Here is a 22,275-nt window from a genome sequence, read left to right as displayed (position 1 = left end):
TCACTTAAAGGTTTTATTACAGTATGCTTATTAATAGTGCACAGCTTATTTCTGGAGAGGTTCCGTTCCGCTATTTGTGTTTAACTAATGTTTAAAAAAAAAAGTGAAATTTTAAAGATGTTGGTAATATCTCTGAATGTTTATGTTGGAAGGGATTTCAGGAAGTGATTTAGTCCCATTCCTCTGCTCCAGGCAGGCTAATGTCGACATTAGAACAGGATGCTCGTCGCCTTTTGCAGTCATATTCTTGGTGTCTGTCTCGAGGTTTTCCAGCCTGTCCAGTGCCTCTCTGTAGGAGCCCCAGGGAAATGTGCTCAGTGCAGCCACTCAGTTCAGCTCCCAGGCAGCCTTCAAAAGGCTTTGGGACCAGTGCTGGGTCCCAGGTGCTGTGAGCAGTGATTGTGCATCTGCCAGTGTGTGCTTGAAAGCCTTTTTCGGCACACTTGGCTTTCCTGCATTGAGCCGGTGCTTTAAGGCAAAGGAAAGTAAATGTTCTGTGTGGTTCCAAAGGGAGAACAAACACTGTGGGGTATAATTCCCTAAATTATCAGAAAGGGCAGATATAGGAAGATATTTTGGCAGTCAAAACCAATAATGAACTTGCTTTCTATTCACTCGATCTAGGTTTTTTTATGCTCCTACTTCATCTGTCACTAATATAATGTCTCTTCCCTGAATAGTTAGACTTGTATCAATCCCTCTGGCTGGCAGGAGAATCCTGATTCTCAAGAATACCAAAGTAAATACAACCTGTATCTTCCTCTCTCATATTTTTTTACTTCAGAACTACTCACTGACTTTCCAGACTTGGAGAAAGTGTAGGTTATCCTGCCCAGTGGGTTTCTCTGGTTTTGCCAAGCTGGAGATGTAAACAATTAGAAGAGAATGCAGGAAAATGGGATCATATGAGAAGTCTGTAAGAAAAGTTCCCTTCACTGGGGAATGTCCCATGATAACTGGGACCCTGAGAATCTCTCCTGCCCGGTGGTCAGGAGGAAATGATGAAATACTCCAAGTTGCAAGAATAGGTGATAGCACAATGGCCACTGTGGTGCAGCTACAAACCTGCACAGGGGAGGATTAGCCTGGGTAATTTAAAAGATGTTTTTACCCTCAGGCCAGATTCTAATTTTGGCTAGGCTGAGGTAAATCAGGCATAACTTTACTGACATCAAAAGCCCTGCTCAGCATGATCTAGCTTCATCTCTTAAAACCGAGGTCAAATCCATTAACTTTTCTAGGCAAGTTCTGCCCAAAATGAATGGGTGGAGCAAGGTCAAGCCTATGATTTTATTATTTTCTCTTGGGCACTTGCACAATTTGGTATTCACATCTGGCTTTGTCTTTCAAAGGGCATTTTTTTTTTTTTTTGCATCTGAACTGTCAATTGTCTGGCCACAACTATTCAGCTGCCCAGTTTTGGATGGGGTGGGTTTGGGGTAGGCCAGCTTGAGAAATATAGATGCTAAGGGGTATGTAGTAATTTTAGGATGCTGTAAGAAAGCTTTATTGGATTCTCCCTAGAAGGTTCAGGCTATTATAAAAATGGAGCTTGCTTTTAGCCTGTATCAATTTTCTTCTTGCACTTTAATTTAAAGTTAGTGAGCCATATGCAGAGCAGAGATGAAAATCTCAAAGTAAATGCCTGTGACCTTATTTTGAATAATCTATAACATTTTTCATTGTGATAAAATGTAAGCATCGGGCAACTGCTGAGGTGCAGGTCCCAGTTCAGGTGTTTATGCTTAGCTGCATGTCATTCTTTAGCTGGAAACTTACACTGTGATTTCACATTGCTTTAGAAGCAGGGAACTGCTTTAGCAACAAGCTTCGTTAGACATTTCTAGGAAATCGAAAATTAGCTGCGGTTGCAGTTGCTAGTATGGGTGTTTCGTGCATTCCCATGCAATGCCATGGGAAGGGGCTGATCTGCAGGTGGGAGTAAACTTAAAAAATACCCTCCTGAAACTATGCACACCCCAGGAGTCAAGGTGGGCTGTATTAAACATTCTCAGCCACCAGGTGGCAATGAGCTGTGGCGCTGCAGCCGGGACACGGGAGGACCATCCCCTGCAGTACCTGGGAATTGCATGTGAGAAGCCGTATTCCTGTGGAGCACACGCCTTAGGGCTTCTGATGCATCTCAGCACGCTGGCAGTGACTGCAGTTTTTTCATTCCAGTTGGTGTGAATCAGTTTCCATTCCCTTGGTTGTCTTTTGTCATTTGCCACTTAGCAATGTCACGTTTTAACACTCTCCGTGTCCTTTGGGAAGCAACCACGTTCTGTTATTTCAGAACATGAGCCTGATAATCTACTGAAGTGGTGATGGATGTTTTAAAGAAAATGGCAATTATCATGTGCAGTTATGCTGAGCTTGAAATCTCCTCGAGCCAGTGGATACTGTTACCAGCAATAAGACATAAGAGCATGTGCGGCTCTGTGCTCACCCAGCAAAAAGCTGGTAATAGTTTGAGTTCTCAGAGAAATATTTGCTTCTGGCCTATCCTGAGGTTGTAACTTTTGCAGAGAAAAGTGGTGAAGTTATTCACTAGGATTTTTTCCTATTGAGGCAAGAAAATAACCTTCAAGGACACCAGCAGAGCTCAGCAGCACTTCTCCCAAGTTGCAGTAAGATCAGTATTAGGAATTCCTCATTTCTGGAATGTTCTGGGAACTCTTTATCTGTTTGCAGGAAAGCATTCCTCTGTAGGTGTCACACTTCAACTGAGCACTTTCATTAGCAGTGGAATACAACTTCAACAGCACTCAGGGCTTCTCAGGCATGTCCTTACATCTGAGAAGAAGCTGCTTCTGAAGCAGCCCCATGTCATGTTCTTCACTTTGAGATCCTGGTGGGGCAATCTGAGCCAGCAGAATTGAGAAATGTTTCTGCAGGAGGTCTAGTGTTCGGTAGTACGTGCTGCAAATGCCTCCGACAAAAATGATACTAGAAAGGAAGTTGCTGTAGCAAAGCCAAACACCACAGACACAAAGCAGTGGTGTTGTAGACACTCATGCCAGTTTAATTTCTTCTGTGTCTATTATGGTATCAGTTTTTAGTTAGATGGCAGTCCTGCAGTTTTCTCCCATTTTCTGCTTATTTTTTTGTGCAACCAAAGTATATCCAGCTAAAGCTTTGACTAAAACACCTTGAGATAATGACACTTGAGCATAATTTCTATATGGCCAGGTTCAGCTCCAATCATCATTTTGTAAGTCCATGCAATAACAATATACTACCTTTGGTAAAGTGGTGTATCTAAAGAGGTAAAGATGAGAAAACCCCCTACAAAGTTCAGAGAGGGCAGGGAATTAAAAAGCCAGGAAAAGACATGGTAACAGTGGAAAGTTTGAATTTCACGTAACACGCAGCAGTCTCAGCGTGCACGTTGCCTGGCCAAGGTAAACCACACAATAAGTTACTGTACAAACAGAGAATCATGAAGTGTATGATCCTTTAATCTTGAGGTGGCATCAGTGTAGCTCTGTTCTAATTACCTTGTTATGGATAGAAGAGGCTAGTGTGGTTCCTATTCCTGAAGAGGCTTGGTAGCTTCTAATTGTTGGAAAATAGGTAAAGACAGTTCTACGGTTTCACAGGCATGCTTAAAATCCAGCTGTCAGGCATATTTCTATTTAGCAATGGTTTGGAAGGTGTTTAAGGGGAACGGCAGTTTAATGGAGCATCTGGATCTCATTGCAGACTTGCCTTTTGTTTTTGTGTTTCTTAATTTATTATTGTGCTTTCCAGCTGGGCTCATAGAGGCACAAAGGAGACAAGACATGGCCCCAGGTCACAAAGCAAATTTGTATTTCAGCTAAAACTTGAAAGTTTTCTTTTGCCTTTTACTTAAAATATTAAATGTAAGAGCTTCCAATACTACTTGATGGTATTTTTACTTGACTCTTGAAGCTTAACTGGTGATTAATGTATTAACATTCCTTGTCTCAAAAACAATTTTTTAAAGATATTAAAGAAGGCTTTATTTTTTTTTAGCTTTGTTTTGGTCCACGGATGCTGTTTTGTAGGAATAGTTGCTATCTATTTTTTTATTCAGGAGCATGTTGGGGGTGTGTTTGTGATTTCATGACTCCTGGAGCTCTCTGTAAAATGTGCTGCATGTTATGGGTAATCGATACTTGATTCTTAATATGGAAAAAGAAATAGCAGAACATGCCAGCTATTGACTACATTATGTTGTTTATCCTGGTTATGCGTCTTCCTGCTGGCTGTTCATCCTCTCAGTATCCATTTTCCAGTTATTTCAAACTTTTGCTTTGGGAAAAAAAAAGCAAAGAGCTGCAGTCACATCCACGTTCTGATCGTTGCCTGCTGTATTCCTCCCTCACAGGACCCAAGTTTGTTGTCCTCCCACTCTGTTAAACTGTGCCAAAATACAGGATGTAATTGAAAAATAATGTATTGGTCCTCCTGTAAGGAAATAAGGAAATCCAAAAGGAAATTCCACTTGTAAGTCTCTTCAATTCTGCTAAGGCACACTGTGTATTTGGTTGTCTGCTTGGAGAGGAAAACTGAAGCTCCACTGCTTAGTTAAAAGTGTGTGTAACCTTGGCTGTGCTGGCTGTTTACTACTTAGGTAAATTCTTGCCATTTCTGATAGCTGTCCTTGGGACTGCTGTGTAATGCAGCCAAATCATTTCCATTGGCGTGAAGTGGAAAGACAAGAAATTTATCCCAAGGTTTAACCTGAATGAGATACACAGTTTTACAAGAGATTAAAGAGGGCTCTTGAGACAGTAAATAGAAATACGCCCAGAAGCAGCCATTTGGGTGTCAGATCCTTAGATTTATATTCATGCTCACAGATCTAATTACTGCTGGTGAACTGGAAATATCTATATCGGCTCCACTCTTCCCTAACGTGCTGCTGATCACAGCTGTATAAAGCCAGTGAGTGGAAAATCAGAAAGTGCTCATCAAACCTCAAACACTGGTCCAATTTCTTTTTGTTCATGATCCCTGCAGAAAAAGTCTGGGTTGATTCCAATTACTTTTTATCACATCAATGAAATGGGGTAATTTCTCTGTGTTTTGCAAATTACAGCAGCCACATGGATGTTTTATCAGAGGAGCTGTTCTTCCAGCTAGGACCATTGGAATACTTTCTGCATCCTTTCCTCCTGCCTCACCCTTGAACTGCTCCTGTGCTCAAGTAGTGTGGAGGTAAAGCTAAAAGCCTACAGGAGCACAAGGGAGACTCCTGAGAGCTGTGGATTTTATCCACTGAATTGGTGACAAACCCTGAAAGATGGACAGGATCTATTCGTAACAGTGATCCATAATCTGTGGTTCTCATACATGCAGCTGCAAGTAGGATTGTTCCTTCTCAAATTCCTGCATTTATTCCTGCAGCTCTAAGTATTGCAGTACAATGCCTTGTCCCTGTACATCTTTGCTCTGTTGACTAAAATTCTCATGCCCTCAACACAGATCCAGACATTTCTCACTCACCTGGCAATACTTAGAGCATTGTCAGGATTTGAAACTCTCCACATCATTGGGCAACCATCAGTAAATGCACAAGTTCTCTCTTTGGAGAACTCCTTGAACGCTCTTGGAATGGATGTGAGCAATTCTGGCTGTGTCAACCAAGAAGGCAGCAGACAAATGCAGAGAGAAGAGCATGCTAACAAGTGTTGGAAAGTAGCAGGCTGCCAAATGAGAGCTTGCAGAGCATAGTGCTTTAAAAAGTGCTGGAATTTGTTACTTTAATCGAATGTCCTGTGTTTTGAAGGGTTTTTTTAAGCTGTGATGGCACTGGAGACAGTAGTGGTGATGAGCTGGAGAGAAACATAACTTGCGTGCAGTCCTCAATCTCAGAAAATTTTGAAACCTGAATCATTTTCTTCTGGGAAAACTTTAGTGCCAATTATGTTCCAAAAGAATTTCCAAGGCAGCCTGCCCATCCAATTTCTCTTTTTCAAGCTTATAAAATAGCAAGCTGATAGCATGCATCTATCCTTTTGACCCTGTGGAGCATAAGGCAACTGAAAAGTCACCGGGCTGCCCCTGGAAGCTGGGTTATGGATTCTGGCCAAAAGCATGGAAGCTGTAATTGGTGTGGAAGATTTTTCTTCTCTTAATCACGCCTTCATGTTTGAACTCTTTCCAGTCTTCCCAAAGAACAAGTCATTAGCCACTCTTTTGGAAGCAGAAAGGCTTGAGGCAGCGTTGCTTGAGATTGGTTTGACCTTTCAGCTCTGCTTTCCTCTGAGTACTGGATTACTTCTGCTCTATGCAGTTTGGATTATGTAGGGATTCAAGCATCTGAGAGAGGGAGGGAAATGATAATTTTTGGGTCAAGGAATGAGACTTTTGGGGAACCTCTCTCTATTGGCTGGTGTGTTTTTCAGGAAGTTTGTTATCAGAGTAGTTGCTGAATCTACTTGCATGAAAATCTGAGGGGTTTGAATAGGATGTGAGAGTCTGAGAATTCCTTCTGCTAAGGACAGGTCTTCCCCTGTGATGTGTGTTGAAGGCCTGTTCACAGCAGAAAATATTTGAGAAAAAAATCAGTATGCAAAAGGAAAGAGTTAAATTATAAAAAAAATTAAAGAAATGGGTTATAATTATCTGATTTGACTATCCAAAAGAAAGAGAACACTGCTTCCTCCAGGCCCCAAAAGAATTTGCAGGACTGACCCCTGAGAGAAGCTGACCCAATATGCATGGAAACAAGAGATTCCTGAAGGAGCTGCCTCTGCCAGAAGAGCTGCTGCAGAGATGTTCCTCTTAAATGAAATAACACCATTTCTGTTGGAATTAAATCTTACTAAAATCACAAATGCTATGGAAAATACTTCAAAACCTACACTGTGCTCTTCTGCATGCAGTTGCTCCAAAATACCCTGAAGAACCAAATGCTGCAGCTTAAAGCTAACAATACCAATTCAATAGGTATATAACATCTTCCAGTGTATGAAAACGAAGGCAGGACAGCTGATTCAATTCACAGAAAATATGGAATTTTCTTAGCATCCTTCAGTGATTGGTTGTCTTACTGATGGTAGGATTTGTTTGATAATATCGAAATGTAAATACCATTTGTACCATGTAACCCTGGGTTACTGTGATTCCCACCCTCCCCCTGGCTGGGGGAATTTGGGTTTGATCTTGAGTAACTGAGACAGAAGTACCAAAGTACAGTAAATCCAACATAATACTTTCTTACCTCAAAATACACATTCCAAAACACTGGAAGAACACAGCATTTTTTTCTGAATTATTTACTCAAAACCTAGATGAAAAATAATACAGTTCAGGAAGTTCATGTGTGATTAAAGGAATGTACTGTGCATACATCTTAATATGCAACATACATATAGTTCCAATTGTATTTGTGCATGGAGTCAGAGGAGAAGAGATTTCTAAAGGCAAAGCAGGAGTTACTCCCAGAAATCAAGAGGGGGGCTGTCTAAAAAGTAACTTTACTGGGATTTTATTTCTACTTTGCATACAAGGCTGTAGTGTGTTGGAATCTCATATGCATTCATGCAATATTTGTCTTTTAAGCATGACTGACATGCTGAGAAAAAGGTTTAATATGGAGTTGGAGCCTAAAAGAGCCACCCTGAATTTAGGGATCCAAGTCCATGGTGTATACTCTGTCCTGGAGCCAGGATAATGTAGGTGAGGAGAGCGAGGCTTGAGCAGAGCCGGTTGTTAGGGGTGTGCTTTGGTGACAAAGTGACACTGTCCCTCCTGGAGCTGCCAGGCTGTGCTGATGTCACTTACCCTGAATGTGCTGCTCTTCTCTACTTTTTAATCAATTTGAAGGGGTCACTGGCAATGCCCACATCTGTGTAGCTGTTGGGGTGCATGACTTCTATTGAATTGTCTGTCTCCAGCTTGCATTATCAGGTTACTTTTCTTTCAGGGGCCTGCATAAGAGAACAGGCTCAGCCCAGTGCCAATTATAAGAGCAAAGAAAAGCCTTTTTGTTTGGGTTTGCCTTTGATGTGTGTGGAGAGGAAGCGTGCAAACCACACTGCTGGGTTAGCTGACCTCTCCGCGGTGAATTCCAATTGCATTTACTTTTCAAATAGCTATAAAAAGGGAAGGACTTTCAAAGCCATAATTCCAAATTGTTTCCAGCACAAACCCCAAACAGCTGCACTTTGTGCTGGGAAATGCCTTGAAGGCTGAAGGAGGAAGCCTTCCCTCCGGGCCATGTAGATGTTTTACAGCTGTACATACGGCCTTGAGGTTAAAGTGACTTCCTTGGAGATCCCATCTATAGATGGCCAGGCAGTTTTGTGGTTATGAAGGATGACCTTGGCCTGCTGTGCCGAATGCTGCTGTGGAGGGAGGAATGTGATGATGGGAGATCTGCACATCCTCACCTTCCAGGCGCGGCTTTCAGCACCCTCACCTCTCTTTGCACACACTTCCTGCATTCCCGGCCCTCCTAATGCGTACACACAGGTCTGGCCAGCCCAGAGGGAGCTGCCCGGGGCTGGGGAGCAGCACATCCCTGCCCGGCCAAGGTGCTGAGTGCTCCCATTAACTCTGTTCGGAAGCACGGGAGCTCTGGGCTGAGACTGTGCTGACACCAAGGCCTTGTTTCTGGTCATTCAAGTAGTGTTTGTTTTGTGTACCTTGGACTTTCTCAAGCAGCTCTGAAAGCCCCAACTCCGACGTCTGCTTTACAATTATCTGACAACTAATTTAATAAAAGCTCTGCAATTAACAGGCTGAATTTGTGCAGCTCGTGCTCTTCAGGGCCTCATCTGAAGGCTTTGCAGTTCTTAATGAGCAGAACTTTGCAGATGCTGCATTGATCTACTAAGCTCTGCTCTAATATTGTTTAAAAGTAATTACCCTCACCATGTTGTTTCTGCTTTGCTATTTCTAAACTATGCAAATTCAGGAAGCTGCCTCTTGCACATGATTATAAATTGCTGGCTGGGGTGAGGTATCTAACAGGCAGCTAAAATATAATAAAATATTAAATGCATTTTCATGTTATGCATGTTCTGTTTAGGTATTATTCACCAGGGACTCTGAATTTGCTTCACAATAATAAACATGAAGGGAAAAAATTCTTTTCTCAGTAATGAGCAGATATGGCAGAAGGGTTTTGGCATATAGTTCTTCCCTTAAAGAACTTTGCCTGAAAGAGGTATGAAGAAAAACTCAATAAAATATTGAGATCTGACCTGTTGCTGATTACATTCGAAAAGCACAGGAGAAAGTCATGGCAGGAATGTAATAGGAGGGAAGAGGAAAGTAGGATGCCAAGTGTATCCCTTAAAAATTAAAATTTTCTAATTTGTTATTAAGGAGAACAGCAGGTTTTATTAGTGGCATATAAACAACACTGAAACCTGGAAGTGACAATTAACAGCAGCCCACGTCTTGTTAAGTCCATGATAGAAGGTTATAATTCATATGCCATCTGGACATGGAAATTTTGTTGAAGGCTGCTCTCAACATGAGCTCATCACTTGGTGCAAAATATTCTTCTGCAGAAACATGTCTCAAAGAACAGCAAGAGAACTGAGGGGCAACAATTTTCAGGATAAGAATCAATAAATTCTGTGAAGGAAGGAAATTACTTTATTTTCACCTTTGACTTACTGATATTATTCTGGATTCAAAAGTTTCACTTAGATCCTGAAGTCTGAGTGCTCTCTTGTTTCTTCCTGACTGGGACTGGTGATCTGTTTAGACTGTGCCATGTGCCACAGACAAAAGTCCTGCCACAGACTTTACCTACAAAATTTATTCTGAATACCTGGCAGGAAACTGAAAATGGAAGAAAAAAACCCTAAAAATAAAATATTACAGATATCTTGATGGAATCTACCAGCTCATCTGACACATAAGGAAAGATGGGAAAACTTGTTATATTTAGGCTAGTGAAATAGAAGACAGGTGATGTGTCATACATATTACATAACTGAAGGTAAATGCTAGTGAGAAGAGATTATTTAACTGATAACATTGGCACACCAAAAAAATTCATGGTGACTAAAAGCCACTTTAGATTTTAAGTAGGAGAGGCCATTAATTTTTAAAGCAGGGGAAGCCCAGAGCCTTGTAGAAGTTTAGCCTCAGGAATTGTCTAAAGGAAATCAGTTTAATTTAGCTTTTAACACAGAGAAAATGCATATGAACATGGCAGCAGCAATTAAACTTTCAAGAGGGCTTCCAAGCAAAACTGAAATCACAGATGATGAGCTCAGTTTGTTAAACATAGCACGTTACTTACAGAAATGTTAACATAAGTCATGGACCCGAAGTAATCCAATGTGGATGTCAATTATTTGAGCATTCTGTAATTAAACCCAGATTTTCTGATAGCTGTGGCTGTCTCCACATTGTTTTGACGTGTTTGACCTTGAATAATATTTGCTGCACTAAATGGCCACGGCCACTATCACTCACAACATATTTTGGATTTGTGGAAAGATGAGCTCACCAAGGGCACACAGAACCCACAGCCTGATCCACAGACAGTGACTGATGTCAGCCCAGACAAACTGATTTTCATATATCCTGAAAATGCTCCCTTATGCTTATATGTACATTCAGAGATGTTTTTGACAAAGTAAGTCATCAGTTTTCCTGCTCTCACCAGTCATCTTTACAGTGGCACTTCCCAAAGATGTGTTCTCAGCTGAGATATACACCATTAGTCATGCTGTTGATTCAGCCAGGCTTCTCAAAGCCTGGCCTATGTCTCCTATCAGTTTCTTCCTTGTGTATCCTTTTCTTTGAAATATTGCTGATCCAGCTCTGTATTAATTCTGTGGACATAGAATATATTTCATACTGACATACACATTTGCTTGTTTTGCTAAAGACCCTCAGGAATAATCTTTACCTTTTAAAAAATGCTGCATTAAAATTGTAGTTGCCACTGGAAACACTGGGACTCTCCTAACAGACCATTCAGTTATACGGCATTACAATACTACAGGATCCTCCCCTTAACCTGGAAATTATGATAAAAAACCCAGTTCAAGATGAGACTCACTACTGCACCAGATCCATAGTGTTGTTTTTAGAATAAAAAACTCTTAAAATCAGAGCTGCGGACCTCAAAGTCAGTGAAACCACTCTTGAAGATTTAGTCATTGCATATATTTGGAACACTGACATTTTTAGACTTATGAGTATTGTGAGAATCACAACTTTAGTTGTGCCTAAATGCAAACCTTATAGAAATATTCCTTACAATCTTGAAGTCATGAGGCAAATTGATTTGGGGTTGGGAAGACATAATTCTGTGTAGGATTCTGTTTGGTTTTCTTTTTAAAAACAGTGTCATCTCAGAAACAATTTTTTCTCTTTAAGCTGTCAAGAAAATGGCAAAATTTATTAAAAATACTATGCTGGTAAAAATACTGTTCTAATATTTTACTCCTCCTTATTTTTCTGTTATATTCTGTTTTCTATAAAGCACAGTCTGCACAAAGAAATTCAGCTGCAGAAACCATTGTTTGAAGGGGGAAGCTGAGACTTTCTGACAAATTGCAAATAGCTAACATGAAAAAGTACTCCCTCGTATCTTCTCCTGAATGAAAAAGAACATGTTTCTTCTGACATGTGTTCTTGCTATCTGCTGATCTTAGCATTTAAGAATGTTTCAGAATAGGACAGGACTGTATTAAGGGAACTTGGATGAGTAAATCCTCTTGTGGCTCTTTAGGAAGTTATAATCTGCAAAAGGAGTTCACTTGCAAGGAATCTCTTCTACTTAGAAGGCAAAAAGGGAGAATTAAAACCCCCTATTGCACACAGCTTGATATCTGATTTTTCCCCTCATGTGTAGCCAGATTTTTCTGAGGGAAAAACTTTAATGATTATTGCTTTTTTTCCATAGCAGAGCAAGAATTTTTTGAACAGATGCTGACTGATTCTGTTCTGTGCAATTGGACTGGCGGCTCTCGGAGTACTTGTTCAGGGCTGCCAAGTTATGAAATGTTTGAGGTACAAGCAGAGTGTGAATAAAGCTTTTATTGCTCTGAACAAGATATCTCGGCTCAAAATTCCCTTGCTTACATTTGTGTGGATATTAATGACCTGTTAGTTAAATGTGGATATAAAAATGTCAGATGGACTAAAATGGATCAAATCATATTTCTTCTTAGTTTTGCCTTTTAAATGTTTTATGGTTACTATCACTGGGCTTCCCTCCTCTTCTCGTGTTTTGTGTTTACTGGCTGTTACATGGTCACCTTTTAAAATACAAATACAGCCACAAATCAGAGGCTGCTTTTATTGTCATTTATATCAACAGAGTTGTTGTTTCTGCTTTCTAGATGAGGGAAAAGTTTCTAAATGGGGAGAGTGAAGAACTCCTTATATTCTCCTTTATATTTGAGATGATATCTCTGAAAAATAGCAGGTTTCTCAGGGTCTAAAATCTTTCAGATATGCTAGGAGAAGCTTCAATTAATCCTCTTTAAGTCTGTCTCAAGTTTTTAAATACTACAGTTGTTGTATTTTCAAGTTCTAGATTTTACCTTTATGTTTGCCAGTCTTTCATTTTTCTAAAGAAAGTTTTATCATTTAATCGGATAATGATTAAAAAATTAGTGATTGACCAATTTTTAAATTTTCCTCTATTCTTTTTCTCTTATCTCAATGTGGTTTTGTAAGTGAAGACAAATAGGAAAGGCAAATATGGAAGCATTTTGTGTTTCAGAAAAGAAAATTGATGTGTTTAAATACATTGAAAGAGAAAATGAAGTTTCACTATTTTATATAAAATGACTGTATCATTTTCAACCAGACCTGGCTACTAATACTTATTCATGATATTACATAAGTAATTACACAGCATTTCAGGAATGATAACTAATGCTAGAACTTGAGCAGTAAATTCAAAGGTTGCTCCCTTTCTGGTGCTGCAGCACAAGTCTGGTCTGGACAAGATCCTAGGCAGTAATGCTGAGCAAGGAAAGTGTTACAACAGCATCGTATCTTGCTCTTCTCGTCACTACAGATTCCAAAGGCTGTAAAATTCTCCCGTGTTCTGATCCTTCTCGTAATATTGTTGTGTGATACTCTGATGGTGCAAGAGTTGTGTCAGCACCCTGTGAGCCAACATCTGGAAACCATTAATGCTTCATGGAGCACAGGATGGCACAGACACAACTGATGCATCTGGAAAGAGCAAAACCTCTCTGTTGTGCCCTGGTAGGGTGAGTGGCTGCCAGGGGAAGGCTGGGAATCTCTCAGGATCCTTCAGACAGACTTCTGGCATATATACAACAGCTGAACCTATAGTATGACCAGGAACCTAAATGCTCCGAAATGTGAAAATGCTTCTAAATGTGAAAAAACCTAATGTGAAAAGGATGTGGAATATTGCTCTCAAGGTTTGTGTTTAGTTACAGTCTTTTAGTGACAGTTCAGTGTGTAAAAAGTGACAGCTACATATGTGTAGATAAATTTTCCATCTGAAACAGATCCGAACCCAGATATTTGGAACCTAATTGCATATCTTTTGTCTGATTTGTTCATGTGCACAGTGGCTCCGTGGCACACGGCAGCAATAACAGGTAGGATATCTTGTTACATGTGACATGAATGATACAGGAGCATTTTTCCGTGCTGACATGATTCACCTGCTCAAACTTAAAGAGGTCACTTAGCAGGGCAACCTTATTCTTCATCTCTCCTTTATTCTCTTGTAGTGGTACCTTCAATTCATTATTCAGCTCCAGTTCAAACCTGAATATTTTAAATGCACATCTTGTGGGACAATTTATGCGAGACCAGTTGTGTCTGATTATTACATATGTTCCACAGAACCTAGGAAAGCTCACTCTGAAAGTCAAGAAGAACTGTAGCTTTTCATTACTACTTTTTCTGGAAACTTTCTTTGTTTTATTCATATTATAACTGGCAACTCTTATCAAGCTCCCTTGACTTTCATGGTTCTGCTAAGAGCTGGGACTGTTCAGGCTGGAGAAAAGTGCAGAAGACACAAGTAGAAGTGATGCTGTCTTTTTGTTTTATTTTTTTTCCAGAATGCCTGCAGCTATGATTTTCCAGTCAGTGAAGATTTTTGCCCCAAAGGAATGGAGAGTAAGCAGATGCTCAGAGAACAAGTGATAAGGATCTAGGAAGATATTAAGACCTGCAGCTCATGACAAACTAAAATCTTTTGCAAACAGAATTACAATTAGCTGCTTAGCTGTGTTCTGGTGGGATTTCTGAAGACTCAGAGAATTCATGGTGGTTCAGAAAGAGAACTTTAACTTTGCCTAATATGCCTCGTGTTCTGTCAGCTATGCAGAGGCAATGGAAAACATTTGTCAAAACAGATGGCAGGTTTAGCCCCCTGCCACTGAATGCAAATGGGAAGTCCAAGGTCCAGTTACTGTTTGTTGAGCCAAGAAACATTTGGAAACTTAGTTTAGCATTGAATAGACCCCAAAGAATACACTGTTACAATTCCAGGACTCCGTGGCTATGGCCAAACTCAGAATGCTGTGAACAGTCGTTTCACAGCTTATGCTTCCAGCCAGGACGAAGAACTGCTGAGGTGCACAAAACCTGAGATGGAGCAGCTAACAAGGTTTTCAGGATTTTTGAGAAGACACCTTCAACAGCTGCTTCAGCCCAGCAGAACGTTTCTTTGCGCAGTGCTTCCTGATAATCTATTATGCCACTCAGTTGCTTTTCATACACTAAAATAAATATTCTCTTAAAAGCAATCATGTGCATAAAATATACAAGGAGACTGACTGTGAAAATCTCTGTTTTTCCTATTAAATCATACTGGCATGTTACACTGAAGTAAGTTTCACAGAATCTCTAGGTAAATTGTGGAAACTATGATCTGTGTAGCTGAAAGGTTTCAGTTGCTGGTGGCATAACTACCAAAAGCAAAGCAAAGTCACAGAGATGTTTTACATGCATCCAGTGAAAGAGATGCTGGGATAATTTGTGCTGATTAATAATGAAAAAGATTCTTGCTGTGATTTAAACCATTTACTGTTAAATGAGCAGAGGTTACCTGCCTGAATTTGGAATGAGAACATAGAGAAAGCTCCTAGGAGGTGTTTGTGATAGTGATCAGTGCTTTATACAGACCCTAATGAAGATCCTAGCTATTCAATCATATAATAGATTAGAAAGGTAGTTTTTTCCTGTGGAATGGGTACTCACTGCAGTACAGTAAGTGCAAGGTTAAACTGCACTATGTCTGTCTCTACCTTTGCGTCCCTTGCCCGTACATCAGGAATTAAGCATCGAAGACCAGAAGTGTAGCACTGTTGAAAACACAACTGACCTCTCAGTCTTGCACAAGTCTTGACAAGTGCCTGTCACCAGGTTCAGAGTATTTCTTCCCAGTCGAGTCTTGCTGAGCTCCCTTCTTCCTTCTACACACTGCAGAAAATGTACAGCCATAATTTAAAGTCAGAAGCAAGGGCTAAAAGATAACTTTTGTGGCTGATAATTGTCAGACTACCCATATTTGTTCTCCACAGCCTCACATTAATGACTTCCTAAGGATTAGTTAAGGCTACCTGACCTACTTCACTTTGTTTTCCTTCTAGAATTTAATGAACCTATGGGATGGATGTCATGAGTGAAGGCCAAGGTGCTGTTAACTATATGTTAAGGTAAGCTGCTAAACACCAGGTGTTATTACTTTTTTCTTTATTTAGACTTGTAAAGAAACATTGATTTGCGTTACACACCGAGTAACTTGCCAGTGAGTATTAAACGATGGCAGGAACCTAATTTTTATACCAGTAGTTTCAGACTGGACCTAAAGACCAAATTAAATAACTAAAATCCAGTTAATCTTATAAAGATGTGCAATTCTTCCTCTTCAAAACCCTTGTGATCCTTATGCAACAAATTTGGCCAATATGTCACCATTGCTTCCCACAAATCAGAACTGGGAAATCTGTGAAAAAAGCTGTTAAGTGTTCCCTTAGGATTTAGGCACTGATGATCAATGCAACAGCAGCAGGCAGATGTTAACACACCTCAGTTGGCAGAAAAATTCAATTTTTAGAAGGCTGTGTGTTCCAAATAACTGTGGCAGACGTACAGTGAAGCCCCCAGAGCTGCAGGAGCTAATCACTAACACTGAGGGTCTTGGATCTTCCCGACAGGTAACAGCTTGCTGTAGTGGCTGTCTCCAGAGGGTGGCTGTTATTTGGAAGCAACACATTTCAGTGCCTCTTTTTTTGACAGTACCTGGAATTAATTTAGTCTACTGTTGTCTAAATATCTCTGTGGACAAGGATCTATCTTGAAGGAAATGGCTGCAGAGATCCAAATTGAGTGGTGAAGAATTGTGGTTGCCAAATTTGTTTACATAGATGGGTTTTTTAGCTGAGACTTTCACTGTGTGGTTTGACACTAAAAGAAGTCATTCCTGGACTGAAGTACCGGGAAACAGCATAAGGGAATAAAAATGGATTTACAGACCTAGAAAACAACTCTTTTAACTGTACCCATCATTTTAAATAGAAAAAAAAATCATTAAGTGAATTGCATTTTCCCATGTCTGAATAAGGAACAAGGTATTTTTTGTCGGGTTTGTGAATATGGTCAGTACTGTGCAAAGAAAAGAAATGCTCTTTTCCCTTAATACTTCTATAAACCTAGGTTCTGCCACTTTAATCTACCAGTGACAGTAATACAGCATTTTATTTCCTGATTTGTTGTGACTATTAAACCTATGAGCTTAGATAATTTTGTTAAAGCACAATTAAAATTTAACAACTTGCCTAGTTATCCTCCTAGTCAAATTTGTCCTCATTTGAAAGGGCTCTTTTCTAATTTTGACTTATTAAATTCCATGAGAAAGATCAAAGGTGCCCTCCTGTTCCTTATTACAGAGGATCAATGGATCAGATAATTCAAGGTTTGATAAAATATCTCAATGAATTCAGCTGTACTCACTAATTATGATATTATTAGGCCATTTTAGAGTAAAACTCCCAATTCTTTTGTAAACAGCATCAATACATGCTTAGCAAGTACCTCTTTGCTGTGGAACATGGTTCTGTTTTTGTTTCAAATTTGAAAATGTACCGTGTCATTTTCAGTTGCTAAGCCATATGATTTACTGACTGTTCTCGATGGATTGTATTGGCATCCCATCAGGACTGCGTTCTAGCCTTCCTCCCTAAAATACAGGCAGTTCTAAGAAAGCAGCACTATTCTTGTGAAAACAGCATTTATATATTTCTCTTGCATGTTTATCCTCAGCATCATCTTACTGGGAACATGCTTAACCTGCCAAAAGCTCTTCTGAACTCTGACTGCAAACCATTCCAAAGTCCAAATTTCTCATGCAAATGCCATATGACCTCAGGTAGGTAGAGGACTCCAGGTTCTCTAAGCACGTTATCTGCAACCAACTTTACAGTTTTCTGAGCCTTTTGGCTGCTGCATATTCAAAGCACTGTTTACTTGTTGCCCTTGTCATCTAGTCAGACTACATAACTTTGATCCAGGCAGTTTGCTTTCAGTCTTACCTCGGTATTCACAACCTCATCGTGCTGAGAAGTCTTACCCAGGTGCCTTATCCTGAAAACCTGGGGCTTTTTGTTTGTTTGATTAACTCCCATGGCTTGCAAGCGATCCAGCTTTTGTTCAGCCGCTGTTCTGAAGGCTGGTGCATGGCTCTGCACGGCTTGGGCTTTCCTTAATCAACATATGGACTATAATATATTGTTTGTTTTGAGTCTGATGTCATGGGAAAAAGTGTTGCTTCAGTCAGTATGGAAACTTGCCCAGATACGTTCGAGTTGTTTCTTCCTTGACTGTAGTATCTGCTTGAAACGTTTCACTTGCCTTCTAATGGTTATTCCTGCTCATCCACAGGCTGTTTCCAGTCCAAATATAGTGCTACATGATTGAAAAAATCCAAGAAGCAGTTCTCTTTTTGGCACATGTTTAACAATCCCAGCTAAATGCCTTCTGAAAGGCCATGGTCCAGTTTGTCATAGAAGGTCACAGGCTTGCTGAGGCTGTCCCTCCGGACATTTCAGCGACTTCTGTGTCTGCACAGCTACAAAAACTCTGCTGAAATCTGGAATGTTTTTCAAACCCTTTCTTCCCCTCCCTCCGAAGTTGCTGTGAGGAAGCAGTGACCGAGGGTATCCTTGTGAATCTCCTGTTGACCCTCAATTTGGAATGTGCAGCCAGTTCAGGGCTGTATCGGGGTCCTGTGTTTGGGGTTTGTTTTTTGTACTGAGGGAGCCTTTTAGATGATGTTTGGAAATTACTTTAAAAGAACAGCTAAAGTGATTTTATTTGCTTGTCTGCATAACTAAAGGATATTAGTCAGGGCAAACTAATGTAACTCCACTGATATTAATAGAGCTGAGTTAGAACAACTGGAGAATAAGCCCTTAAATTCTAGGGAAATTATTGTTGTGCAGGCAGAGTTTCAAAGGCTCTAATGCTGTCTAATAGTGTTAGGAGTCTCTAATACCCAACTAATTCCTAATTAGCTTTTCCTTCCCTGTCAACTCCTCTGTTATGCCATTTTTGTTGATGTCATAGTTTTGCTGTAAGAAAACAAGAACTCTGTTGGAGATAAACCTGCCCTGAGCTGTGCCTTCAGACGTGTAGTACATGCCCAGGACAAGAGGCTCAGCAGGCTCCAGTGCTTGCACGCTCCTCCTGAAACACTCAGAAAATCAAAATGTAAGTGTTTCGGCTTTGTAAGTAGCAACTGGAATTTTTCTGTTACTCCTAACATAGCTGATTAGGAATGGCTTTTCCTGGGGACAAAGATACCATTCTAACTTGAGGATTGTCTCACTGCCAGAATTCAAGCTCCTCTTATAAATCACTATGGCTCTTCAGAAAACAGATGAAAAATATGAATGTTGGCAAAACCACCCTTCACTAAATTTGTTCCAAAAATGGCTGAACTATTTTCTACCAAATGTAAAAAAAAATAAATAAATAAAACTTACCAAGTCAAAGAAGAAGAAATTTCCACCTGGATGCTTGAAGTTTGGCTTTATAACTTTTCACACACTATGGAGTTAGGGCTTTCTCAATGCCATCTGACTAACCAGTCCAGTTTTTGTCTGCATTAGAAACTTTATTCAATAATATGAGGAACTACGTGTATGGAGATCTTGGGTTGGTTTTATCTGGATTTGGAGGATCTTCTGAAGACTATAACACCTAAACAGTGAAAAGGGTCTAAGATCCCAGCTTTCCTCAGGCAGTACTCATCAGAGAGGGCAAGTGTGTAACTCTACCAAATTAAAGAAATGCTGACAGTATTAAAATAATGCATATTCTATTATCTGAGGCACTTTGGATTTGAACTCTTTGGGGAACTAAGGTATAAAACAAATATTGGGACCTTGTGGAGGTCAGTCTGTCCTGGACACCCTTAAATTGCAATGCAGAAGATGGCAAAAATTAATTCATCTGCCAATGGACTCAAAATAAATAACTTCTTGAATGCAATTTTCCTTTTATCCAGAAGCTAGGACAGTGCTTTTTGTTACCTTGTCTAACCTATTGCATTTCCAGGCCATCTATCAACACAGTTTCAGTTCTCCCCTTGTATAATATGACGAGAGTGAAACCAGGAGCCAGGCAGAGAATGTACAAACTATTGTGACACCTTTGCAGCATTAAATGGCTTTGGCTCAGGGAAAAGTACCTGGCCCTTGGAAAGACCTCTTGGCAGTGACAAATGTGCACGTATTCTGCTACTTTATTTCCTGAGATTTCTTCTTAGTTACTGTTCTCTATGAAAACAATGTTTTTAAAATAGTGGAGATGATATCCAGGATATTTCTGCTATTTATAATTCCCATTGTTGCAGCTCTCTGGGGATGATTAGGTTGGATGACTTCAGTGGTGTGATAGCTATTGATATAAATAACTTTCCAGAAGATTTCCTTGTGACTTCAGAACAAATTAACCAGCAAGAAAAATATTTCTGAAGGAGTTTAGTTACCTAGGCATTTTCTGAAAACCACGGTTGGCACTGATCTGCATGCAGAAGAGACAAAAACCTTTAAAAGCTGATCTTTGAGTGCTTAGGTTTTTCATTTAAAGAAATCAATTATCAAATACCAAGGTCCCATTTTCAGGAGTCTCAGGCTCCTCGGTTTCACAAGCCTTTCTGACTATTGCGTTTTCTGAGAAATTTAGAGAAAAGGAAGAAATGCTCACCTAGATGAAAGCAAAAATAAGCTGTATTCATCAGTGATCAGAAACAGTGTATAGTTCAATGAGTTGCTAGGGAAATCTGGCCAAGGGGCAGGTAATTATCCAAAACTCTCCACTTACTTGAAGCATACCTAAAAGTTTGCTATTGCGAAAGGTCTTTCCTTTGAGACTTCCGCTGTTTCCTGATTTCAGCCAGGAAAGGAATAGTGGAAGAAGTGCTTCTCACTCTATTTTGGTACTTCTGATTCCTGAAGAAGGGAGGCAGAGACAGGGTGTGTGTTGAAAATAAACTGACAAAGTTCTAGTTGCTCTTTAATGTGAATCCATTTCATTCCATGTTTTGGTTGCAATTTTAAGTCATGTTTTTGTGGACTAATGCTGAGGAAGGACCAAAGGTTTCAGGTCTAACTAACCAAAGGTGAACCTGCTTATCATTCTTTCCCTTTCTGAGTTCATGCTCCCAAATGCTCCAACTTTGTGTGCCAGTGCATGTGTGTGTGTACAAATACGATTGGATAACCTCCTTAGATTACCTGTGAAAAGTGGAATTCTTAGACCTGTTTGTTAATTGATTGAGAGAACTTGGATGAAGAATCTGCCCCTACAATTAAGTTATTTAATCAGAAGAGACTTCTCTAAGGTAGCAACAGAAAATGCTGAAATCTTTGAGGTGCTCTCACACTTAACAATTTTCAATTAATTGATTTAAGACTGAGGTTGCTTCCAGTCCAGAACAGGTGTACAGAGGGAATCCTAGAAAGATCTGCTTGATTTATTGAAAAGACAGATACTATATGGAAGCAAAGCATTCAAAGTTTTCTTTGAGTTTTCATTCCTTTAGCAGGATGAAGTTAGCTCAATTTTATGCCAATGTAAATGCCCATCATGTAATGGCATGCCATTTGTTCCATGGAATCACAAGTGTTCCTCAGCTCAGCAGTGCTCCATGCACCTAGAAACTTCCCTCTCTGAGTGACAGCCCTGTTTTTCTTGGAGAATATTTGAGAAGTGGTACAGAGCCATCTAAAATTGGAAACCTCCAGAGAAAGAACAAATCCCTTGGTCAAGGAAATATGAATATATTTGAAATTTAGTAAAACCTCAGAGACTTGCTGAAGTCACCTAATCAGTCAGCAAGGCTTCAGAGTGGGAACAAGGCTGGCACCATGCACTCCCTGGTGCCAAGGGACTACAGTCCTTCCCTGTCATGGTAAAATTAACGTGTTGCTTAAGGTAAATGAACTGCAGTGAACCTTTCTGGGAAAAAGAAAAAAAATTAGTTGTTCTTAACTCACTTGCACAATGAAAATGTAGAGAATTGGTATGTTTTTACAGTGAAATAAGTGCATTGTCATGCTGAATTGCACCCCAGCCACATTACTATAGATGGTGGTGACCAGTAACAAATACTCTGGAAAGTGCAGGAAATGCAACTGTAGGATCACATGCAATAGTCTACCCAATGGGGAATGTTTCCCTTAATTGGAGACTGTTTAGAATTTGGAATTATAGACTTGCTTCTCTTCAAGGCTCTTTTCTTATTTCCAGTTTAATCTAGATGACAGTGCTAGCCTTGATATAAACTCTGGGAGATGCAATCATATCTGGGGGGAAGGGGAAGCTTCACTTTGTGAGACATTAAACATGCCAAAAGATAATCCTTGGGCAAACTCATTATAATACAAGCAGCTGACAAAAGTAAGAGATATCCTATGTAATATTTCAAAAGGAGCAATTCGATCAAATCTGTTCCTGCATCTACTGCAGCCTGAAAAGCTGCTTTAGTTCTGGCCTAGTTTTCTAACCAGAAGTCCCTCCCTGATGTTTCTTCGGGACCCAGACAAAGAAGCATGTGCCTAAAAAAAGAGTTTATCGATATTAGTTTTCAGTTCTACTCATTCCACCAGCTACGTGTGTAAGTGCACCATTGTTTCCTCCATTCGTCAGTCTTCGATTGTCTGCAAACTTTGGATGGCTTGGAGCATTCACTGTCCGTATAAAACACGGGGCTGAGGCTATTTCAGAATTTGATTGGTGTAATGAGCTCAGAAGCTCTGCATTTCCACCCCTCTATAACATGTATTGATATGGGTATCTTTACCAACAGAGAAGGTT

At 40.0% G+C, this 22,275-nt stretch overlaps 1 protein-coding gene and 1 long non-coding RNA gene across 5 annotated transcripts in view; one reads left to right on the top strand and one right to left on the bottom strand.

Moving 5' to 3' along the window:
- PDE5A (phosphodiesterase 5A) overlaps positions 1-18,063 on the bottom strand; it is a 107,291-nt gene extending 89,228 nt beyond the window's left edge. For 2 of the 4 annotated variants that reach the window (XM_042048475.1, XM_042048476.1), the window contains exons 1-2: positions 17,487-18,063; positions 15,278-15,375 (exon numbers count right to left, since the gene is read on the bottom strand). In XM_042048475.1, coding sequence (XP_041904409.1) covers positions 15,278-15,375; positions 17,487-17,579 — 191 coding nt within the window. In that variant the 5' untranslated portion in view covers positions 17,580-18,063. Of the gene's footprint in view, positions 1-15,277; positions 15,376-17,486 lie in introns of those variants that run through there. The other 2 variants (XM_042048478.1, XM_042048479.1) reach the window with 2 other exon arrangements.
- LOC121674258 overlaps positions 1-18,982 on the top strand; it is a 116,202-nt gene extending 97,220 nt beyond the window's left edge. Inside the window, exons 5-7 of the long non-coding RNA XR_006019506.1 lie at positions 15,546-15,611; positions 17,218-17,323; positions 18,520-18,982. This is a non-coding gene — a long non-coding RNA (uncharacterized LOC121674258). The remainder of the gene's footprint in view (positions 1-15,545; positions 15,612-17,217; positions 17,324-18,519) is intronic.
- The last annotated feature ends 3,293 nt before the right edge of the window (positions 18,983-22,275 follow it).

Source organism: Corvus kubaryi, unplaced genomic scaffold (assembly GCF_017639235.1).
Source record: "Corvus kubaryi isolate FWS band 111438036 unplaced genomic scaffold, C.kubaryi_AGA036_p1.0 67, whole genome shotgun sequence".
In the NCBI taxonomy this organism is placed as follows: domain Eukaryota; kingdom Metazoa; phylum Chordata; class Aves; order Passeriformes; family Corvidae; genus Corvus; species Corvus kubaryi.
The sequence above is the reverse complement of the archived record's forward strand: the minus strand, read 5'-3'. Positions and strand labels throughout refer to the sequence as shown.